Here is a 9440-nt window from a genome sequence, read left to right as displayed (position 1 = left end):
AAGAAGAACCTCAGAGAAGCTTCGAGGAGGAGGAAGAAAACCAGACAATTATTGCATATATAGGTAATATCACTGCTGGTATTCATTAAATCATTCATCAAATTACAAAATATCCATAAACATCCACCACACAAACCAGAACACCTTTGAGAGTAAAATGGAGAGTGATTAGTAATTACACACAAATAACAGATGAAAAGGAGACTATCCCCAGGCAAACTGGGATGTATTATCATCAGATCCACACACATTTAGGGGAGTTGTGTGCCCACTTACCGTATTTCCTTTCCTTGAATATTATATAGTAGCCAAATCACTACAGGCTAATTTTAGTCTAGCAACATACTTAGAAAGCCAAACATATTTAGTTCTATAAAGGGACAAAAAAGGAGAGGGAGATAATAAAAGCCTTATAAAAAAAAAAAAATTGCATAAGCCCTTTGCCAGGTGATAGGATCTATTTTAACTTCAATGCAGGAGTAGAAAATCTTTTTTTTTTTTTCCTGTTTAAATCTTGATCTGAATGATTTATTATCTACAACATCCTGGACTACTCTGTTTTTGTTTTTTCAACCATTTCCCCAATCGCACCCTTACTGCATTTTTTTAAACCAACTGGCAATCAACTGCTCACCCTACCTAAATGGTCCAAGTTAATAAATGTCATGAGTCAAAACCATGATCTTGTAACCGAGACCAGGGAGCCTTTAACTGTTCTAGAAGTTATAAAACAGATTAATCCCCAGAAAAAATTATATTATCATGGTTAAAGTAAATTCAAACAATATATAACCAACCTACAATTCGTTAAAACAAAAAACATAGAAATCACATTTTCTAATAAACAACATAAAATGAAACTTTAAAAAACTTTAAAGATAGATGCAGAGCAATTTCCAGAGTCCTCTTAATATTGTGAATGCTGAGACCTGGAAAAAGCAAGTTTAATTAAAGCATACCTTGGTCAAAGACAGCACAGTACAGTGATTTCGGTGGATTACTGTGGAGAATTTTCAAGGGCTTTTAAAGTTAGAGGTTCTTCCTTATCTACTTTCACCTTTCATAAAAACTTAGGGCTTCTCTTAACATCAGCTTTATTAGCAATAGTAAGTTTTACTCAAGCCAAGAAATCTTCAAAACTTCAAAGGAAAATACGTAATTATCTCATGCAAAATCTGTCTCAATCTTTCAAGTTTCTCTCGCTCTTTTTCTTCTCTTAAATTGTCTCTATCAGTTTAGGAATCAACAGTCAGACTCCCAAATTCCCGACCCCACCATGATCTCACAGCTTTTCAATCTGACAAGGTCTCTCCACCAAAATGCTTCCACATTCTTACAGTCTGAACACTCAGGCTACAGAAACTGGCTTATAGATACTCGTTTCATGGTAAGACTGTTCAAAACTCCCACAAGGCATAGAACCAGAAAGCGTTTTACGTTTTCTAATCCCATAAAAACACCGACTGAGATAATTTACTTTTCTAAAGATAAATAATTGAGGAGAAAAAAATTTAGTTTCCAATCATTAAATCAGACCCCCTTGGCTATATTTACATATTACAAAGTCTGAGGACTTTCTTAAATGACTTAAATATCTACTGATCTTGTGTGATTCCAAGAAAAACGAAAATAGAACTGCTATTTTAATAATAGTATAGGACAAAATAGTATGCAATGAGAAATCAGTACAACAGAATAGTCAAACATATTGCTGTTACATATACTAGTTAAAAAATGACTTATCCTGCAGTGAAAGAAACCTTGTCACTTTATTTAATCCAGCCTATTAACATCCTGTGGGTATGCTTTGGGAAATGCTGATATAAAAGCATTATCTAAAAATAGACAAAATTAAAGCAAAAATAAATAAATGGTTCAATAAAAGCCATTACCAAAGTGAAAGTGTAACATAACCACAAAAGAAAAAAGCAAAATCAGATACTCTGTAAGAAGCTGTAATTATGATATAAGGGACAAAAAACAAAGTTTTAGTGTTTCTTTACAAACAAAAGGACTATCAATGAATGCTCTTCATATATTATTTTTACTGTTACTGCATTATGTTTTACTATTAAAATATGCCAGAGTTAAAGTCGACTAGTCATCCTTGAAGCAGCACGTGGTTTAGTAAATAAAATCTAACCCAAATCTCTATTTTCTAGCCAGTTAACAAGCATACTGATCCAGAAAACTACATAATGGAAATCTGTGGATCAAAGTTATATTTGTTTACATGGTTTATAGCAGGAATAATTCAACGGGCTTTCCTTGCACTGCAGTTCTAAAATCTTATGATCCTGCCTCATACCAAGCCAAGTCAGAGTATAGCTAAAGTGTGTAATAAATACAGGAGCAAGTTTGAAAGACTATGTCTACATGAGTCCGTTAGCACAAACTACAACTAACTCTGAATGGTTCAGTTAATTTATTTATACTCAGCCTTCTTAAAAATGCATGTCACTGAGGAATTACATAGGGTAGGATTAAAAAAAGATCTATTTTACTACACTCATTCTTCATGTTGTTATGTCTGGGGATATGTGAACACAATTTCCCCCAAATTACAAAGTATGAAGAAATATTGTACTGAGGTAGTATAACCTAAAATACATTTTCTTGGCCTTTGTATTTGCCCCATCAAGGACAGTTAACCACTATAGATGGTCCCAGCTTATAATGGTTCAATTTACAATTTTCAACATCATGATGATGCAAAAGTGATACGCAGTAGAAACTGTACTTTGAATTTTGATCTTTTCTCAGGCTAGTGGTATGTGGTATGATACTAGTGATAGTGGGCGGCAGCCATGAACCACAACTCTCAGTAAGTCAGGCAAACACAGGGGTAAACAAGCCGTACATTTATAACCATTCTGGACCCACACAACTACTCTATTTTTCACACTCAGTATAGTATTTAATCAATGATATATTCATGATATATATTTAATCAATGATAATCATGATATATTCAGCACCTTATTATAAAGTAAGCTTTGTGTTAGATGATTCTGCCCAACTATAAGCTAATATAAGTGTTCTGAGCATGTTTAAGGTACGCTAGGTGAGACTATGATGTTCAGTAGGCTAAGTGTAATTAAATGCATTTTCACCTTACTATATTTTCAACTTAGGATGGGTTTGTTGGAATGTAACCCCACTGTAAGTCAAGGAAGATTTGTATAGACATTTGGTAAGCACAGGGCTTTGCTGGTGAGCCATTTACCGACAGATACTGTCTGGGGAAGATGCATGGAGTACCACTAGACTTTTACTAAGAAGCAACCAAAAGGATATACTTACTCACTTTGGGCTCAAGGGGGAAAAAACAACAACAAAACTGACTTTTACTGTGAAAGAGGTCATTATTGACTTGGAACAGGTTAGAAGGAAACTTCTCATACTAAGAAAGAAAAAACTCTCTTAAGATTTGAAAATAAAGTGCTGTGGCAGAAAAATGGATAGTTCAATTCATATGAGCCAGGTAACTTCCATAGTTGCCAATAGCTGAACACTTAACTCTATATTCCCATAACTTATTTTCTTTACCATCAATGCATTTTAAGGTTAAAAAGAGGAAGATGGTGGGGAATTATTTAAATATGGTATTACTTTATTTTATTTTTTTTAATATATGAAATTTATTGTCAAATTGGTTTCCATACAACACCCAGTGCTCATCCCAAAAGGTGCCCTCCTCAATGCCCATCACCCACTTTCCCCTCCCTCCCACCCCCCATCAACCCTCAGTTTATTCTCAGTTTTTAAGAGTCTCTTATGCTTTGGCTTTCTCCCACTCTAACCTCTTTTTTTTTTCCTTCCCCTCCCCCATGGGTTTCTGTTAAGTTTCTCAGGATCCACATAAGAGTGAAACCATATGGTATCTGTCTTTCTCTGTATGGCTTATTTCACTTAGCATCACATTCTCCAGTTCCACCCACGTTGCTACAAAAGGCCATAAATATGGCATTACTTTAATATAAATCTAAATAAAAATCAGAAGCTTTTACAATAGAATTGATAAGAAAAATAAAAATCATTATACTCACGATACTATAGATTAATAAAGGATCTAAGAGGAGAGCTAAAATAATAATTTCTTTAAAAAAATAATTTTATTTTTTAAATTTTTTAATGATTATTTATTTTTGAGAGAGAGACAGAGAGCCAGCATGGGAGAGGCGCATAGAGAGAGGGAGACAGACAATCCAAAGCAGACTCCAGGCTCTGAGCTGTCAGCACAGAGCCTGATGCCGGGCTCGAACTCACAAACTGCGAGATCATGACCTGAGACGAAGTCAGACACTTAACTGACTGAGCCACCCAGGCGCCCCCACCTTTCATTTTATTAGCTAAAATGCTGTACACATTTTTTAAATGTAGAGTTGGATACTACTTTTTTCCTTTCAGAAAACGTCTGAATTGCTAATGTCCATCTATCAAATCAATGCCACTCCAACAAGAATCTCAATACAAGACCTCAAAGTTGCTGCAAGCCTTGCTCACATGTGACCTCAAAAAGAAATGTGCCTGCTACACATATGCTAAAGAAAAGTCAAATCAATATTGGTCACATTTTCAGTAATGTCATTTGTGTACTACGCTTTGTTCTTTTCGTGTCTCCGTTCTACTTTGAAAAATGTAATTTATCTCATTTGGCGCTGTTTTTTTTCACTGAAACTACAACAGATATGACCTATACCTGCCGCCACTGCTCCTCATTTGATGTATTCACTAAGGCCCTAACATGTCCATTCTTTTGCAGTCTATGGGGTTCATGGCCAGATGCTGCTGACTCATCCTGATAGATCCTCTTACTCCTACAAACACTACCAACACTGGAAAACAACATTACAATTCTGTTTTCTGTTCATGGTAACTGTTTTAATAGTTACCTCATTTTTAACATTTTTACAATTAAAAAACATTAAGTTTCTCTTACTTGAATATACATGAAAGCCAAAAAAAAGATAATCAACAAAAGGAGTCAAAAGAACATCTTTGACAGATTCACACTGCATGTTCCTTGAAGGCAAGGATACTATGTTTCACTGTTTGTATGTCTAATTCTAATGACAAGCAGACTGCCAAAAACATACTATTTGTAGACTGATTGACTGAATGAATAAGTAACTGAATAAATGAATGAAGATCTGCTCAGAATACTTAACTCACTCATAAACATTTAATAAACTCTTCCTATATATACGGAGGCAATGAAAAATGTTAGAATGAAACGATGCAGTTCCTGCATCAAAAGCCTCTATCTAAGAGGGAAGAAAACCTATGAACAGGGGCACCTGGGTGGCTCAGTCAGTTGAGTGTCCGAATTCGGCTCAGGTCATGGTCTCACAGTTCGTGGGTTTCAGCCCCACATCAGCTGTCTGTGCTGCCAGCTCAGAGCCTGGAGCCTGCTTCGGATTCTGTGTCTCCCTCTCTCTCTGCCCCTCCCCTGCTCACACTCTCTCTCTCTCAAAAAATAGTTAAAAAAAAAAAAAAAAAAACCTATGAACAGATTACTACAACAGAGTCAGGTACTCAGAACACAGATGATATCCACGTGATCCTAAGTGATCACCACCACTTTATGAGAAGAGCTGAAGGCTACTTTTGTGGGAGAACACTAAACTTATCCCCTTCGTGATCTCAAAAAAAGTAAATATATATTCCAAATACTCTTAACTTTCTGTCAGCTCTCAAGAACTGAATGTACCACTTTTAGTTTCCTTTCATCACTACAGGCCACCCAGATAGCTTACTACTGTGATCAGAGAGTCTCTGGGATACCACGCAACAGCAGAAAAATACTGGCAGGAAATCTGTTACGCTGTTCCACTCACACTATTTCTCCCAGCAGCAAAAGTCCCCTTTTCAAGTAGTAAAACCACCTAATCTTCTACAGACCTAACGAATATATCAAGATTGTACACAGTGCCCATCATAGCCAAGAACAGTTTATAAAAGAGCTAGAAGGGCCACCAGAATGTACCCGTCTAAGGAACTCCAGGCAGTGGGTTCTCCGCTATCAGCTAAGTTTCCTGTATTGTACAGGAAACAATGTGCAGAATGGGTCTCATTGATGGACTCCCACATCATTTGGATGTCAGCATTTTTGGGGTCATGTTGGCAATGCACTGCACTCCACTATAAACAAGGAAATAAGTATACCCTTCATTAGTACTTTCCACAGAAAAAAATCTTTTTAAACGCAAGCAATGATGATATACTAACCTTTCAAAAATCAGGTAATAAAGCAAGCCCTCTCTTTCTCCACAGAAGACAATGACAGGCTCTACTCTAAATCTGGTTATTTAGAAGTAATTTGCACTGCTCCTTGTCAGAGGAGAGCAGCATAATTTATTTCAAGTGGAATTAGACCTGTCATACTATCCAGGAACAGATTTCTGGACAGGTAAGGTCTAAACACAGTGTTTAAAGGTTTAAAATCAGTTTTTCCTCTGTAATCAATATTATCATATCTGCAGTCATTAGTATACTTACCACACTGACTGAATTTCTCTTTTAGTTTCTGCCAAGTCAAGTCAAAAGGCAGCTAGAATGAAAAAAGGTATTAGTAACAGATATACAAAGAAAAAAATAATTTTAAGTATCCTTTACGTTTAGTTGCTTACATTTCTGACAAATATCTGGTTGCCTTTGGAGCCTATTCTGTCTCTCATTCCGCTTCCCATTGGACCGGACAGAAATCCTCGATCCATATCGATGCTCCTTTCCAGTATAGCTCCTATACCTGGTCCCATCCTATCAAAGCTGGAGCTCATCCGGTCTAGTCCCATCCCCATTCCTCCAGTCACACTGTTCATGCCACCCATGCCACCACCTGGATTTCAAGAACGGAAAGGGGGGGTTGGGGAATTTTGGTGTTTTTTCAAAAACGGAAGAAAAAGGAGAAAGAAGAGGAAGAAGGAAAGAGGAGGGACAAAATCATTTTTGAGAAAGAAAGGGAGAAAAAAATTAATTCATTTATATAAGTAGATAATACATAAACATAAAATTATTTTCATACACACAAAATAACAATCTTCCAAGAAATAGAATTTAATTTGATCTACATTGTTAGTTGAATGTTAATGGCTAACAATCTGTTAATTCTAGCCACTACGTTAATACATCACACATACATACTTCTAAAAAATTCTATTCCAATCATAAAATAACATCATTTAAGTTATGTAAATTATCTGTTTTATCCATTAACATTATAGTTTTTATCATGTTTATTTTTTAATACCATGTGTAATAACTGCTAAAACAAAAAAATATATTACAACTCCCAACACATTAACTGTTGCTCTTATCATACTCTCCTACATAATATTGTTTTCACTTCAGTATCTTCAGTATTTTCACATGCAATTTCTCTTTTCATATCAATTCAATTTTCAATAACCACAGAAAACTTAACTTTTAATTTCAATATTACATAGAACTTAAGGAGATAGAAAAACATGGAATCACACCCCTCTAGCCAGAGCTTGAGAATTTAACTCATAGCTCATACCAAATTTATTCTTATGCACTGAGTCCCCTTTAATTATTCCAATCCTATACATTCCCAAAACTTTTTCTTTTCTCTTGTACCTAATATCCCCATATGGAGAAATTTCAAAAATTAACCACCCTCACACTGGCTTTCTATGAATAACAAATCTAAAGTTAGGGAAACAGAAGCACAAACATGAGGTAAAAAAGGAAAGTAGGGAAGTTATGATTACTGGGAAAATGGCCAAGGATGAAAAAAATTATGAAAAGGAATGAGAAGCAGGTAAATGGAAGTAAGTATCTTCAGCTGACAGGATTTCTGAATTTGCCCTTAGAAAACTTTAAGTAGGCTGTATTTCCTATTTGTGAGGTTTCAATCAATTAAAGGAGTCAATAAAGTACGGAGAGCTCACAGAAACATGGCTCAGTAAGCAAAAGAGATCAAAAACTGAGCCATGTTTTAAGATTTAACATAAGGCCTAAAATGTGGTAGAGGAAACAGGTGGAAGAAATGTGGCATTCCCCAACTACTCTTGATTCTATCACAGGAAAGGTTTAAGAGGAAAGGAAATAAGCATCTCTTTCAACCTTAGCTCTCAACCTCAGGAAGTCTCTAGAGGTGCTGTAACAGGGCAAAAGACACAAGATATTCACACATGAAATAAGCTAGTCACCAACAGCAGTTGTAGACAATAGGCAAGGAAACAAAGTTGGTGCTAAAGCAAAAGTTCCTCCTGACACATGATCAAGGAAATCCCCAGATTCCTCAGTTGGAACGGAGCTTCTTGGATTAGCTGACAGTTAACACATACTCTGTTGTTAGTTCAGAAATGTCAAAGAGGTAAAATTCAAAGTTAGTTTAGAAATTTCAAACAGTGATCAAACAGAAAAGCTCAGTAACTCTCAAAGTTTCTCTAAATTATGACAAGACATATTAACACGTAAGAACAAAATATTACTATACTATAATAACTACTCTTGCAAAGTCTTTTGCAAGCACTCAAATACTACTGAATAAATTCTAGTAAAATTTAAACCTACTTATTCCAGATCCTACTGGACCCATGTTAGAAGCTCCTATTCTTCCTGCAATCATTGCACTGCCTAAACAAGGATGGAAAGATACTAATTAATTGGAAGAATCATATTTTAAAATTCCCAAGGTACTATGCTCTCAGCTGTACAGTAACCAAAAAGTGTAAGTCTTCTAGAAATAGGTTCAAATATGTAATTTACTGAAAAAGAGAGCTAGTACATTAAAATTCCTAAAGTGGTTTTCATCAATAAATTACATGAAACATTATCAATGTCCAATTTTTCACAAAAAAAGGAAACAGACTTTGAAAAACATAATCTGCAAAAAGGAAAAGGAGAAATATGCAGCCAGCCCTACCAAGTCTACCAAAGGAATCTCCAAAGCCTCGATTTAATCCAATATCACCACGTCCAAAATCTCTCTCCATGCTACTAGTCATCGCACCACGGTACAGCTCTGAAAAGATTATGCAACAAATTAACCCTTTTTCAAGTGTATCAGTACATGGTAATCCATTTAGGAACATAATGAAAGTAAACTGGAAAGATGACAAAAGTCACAAATACCAAAAAGTCTGTGATTTACCAACTTACCTCACATGCTATATGATATCCCCCGTCCTGTTATGCCTGTCCCTACCCGCCATGCCCCATATGCCCTCTGGAGACCTCTACAGTGCCCATTCCTACATTTACCTACCTCCCATTCGGCCAACTCCTCCAAATCCTCCCATGCTATTCATTGCTTCCAGACCACCAAACCCAATTCCTACGGAATAAAGATTAATTTGAGATTTGACTATTAGCTATATAGCTGAAAGGTACATGTTGTAAATGTTATGTCTCACCAGTAAGCTCTTCATCCACTCTACCTTGTGCAGGGGCTTAACACATCATTTCCC

At 35.9% G+C, this 9440-nt stretch overlaps 1 protein-coding gene across 2 annotated transcripts in view; it reads right to left on the bottom strand.

The window, feature by feature from the left end:
- MYEF2 (myelin expression factor 2) overlaps positions 1–9440 on the bottom strand; it is a 38956-nt gene that overhangs the window by 9154 nt on the left and 20362 nt on the right. Inside the window, exons 12-16 of one of the 2 annotated variants that reach the window (XM_019442197.2) lie at positions 9239–9307; positions 8897–8995; positions 8545–8607; positions 6633–6841; positions 6502–6553 (exon numbers count right to left, since the gene is read on the bottom strand). In XM_019442197.2, coding sequence (XP_019297742.2) covers positions 6502–6553; positions 6633–6841; positions 8545–8607; positions 8897–8995; positions 9239–9307 — 492 coding nt within the window. The remainder of the gene's footprint in view (positions 1–6501; positions 6554–6632; positions 6842–8544; positions 8608–8896; positions 8996–9238; positions 9308–9440) is intronic. The other variant, XM_019442199.2, reaches the window with a different exon arrangement.

The sequence above is a fragment of the Panthera pardus genome, unplaced genomic scaffold, assembly GCF_024362965.1.
Source record: "Panthera pardus isolate Hobbes unplaced genomic scaffold, ASM2436296v1 HiC_scaffold_24, whole genome shotgun sequence".
NCBI lineage: Eukaryota > Metazoa > Chordata > Mammalia > Carnivora > Felidae > Panthera > Panthera pardus.
The sequence above is the reverse complement of the archived record's forward strand: the minus strand, read 5'-3'. Positions and strand labels throughout refer to the sequence as shown.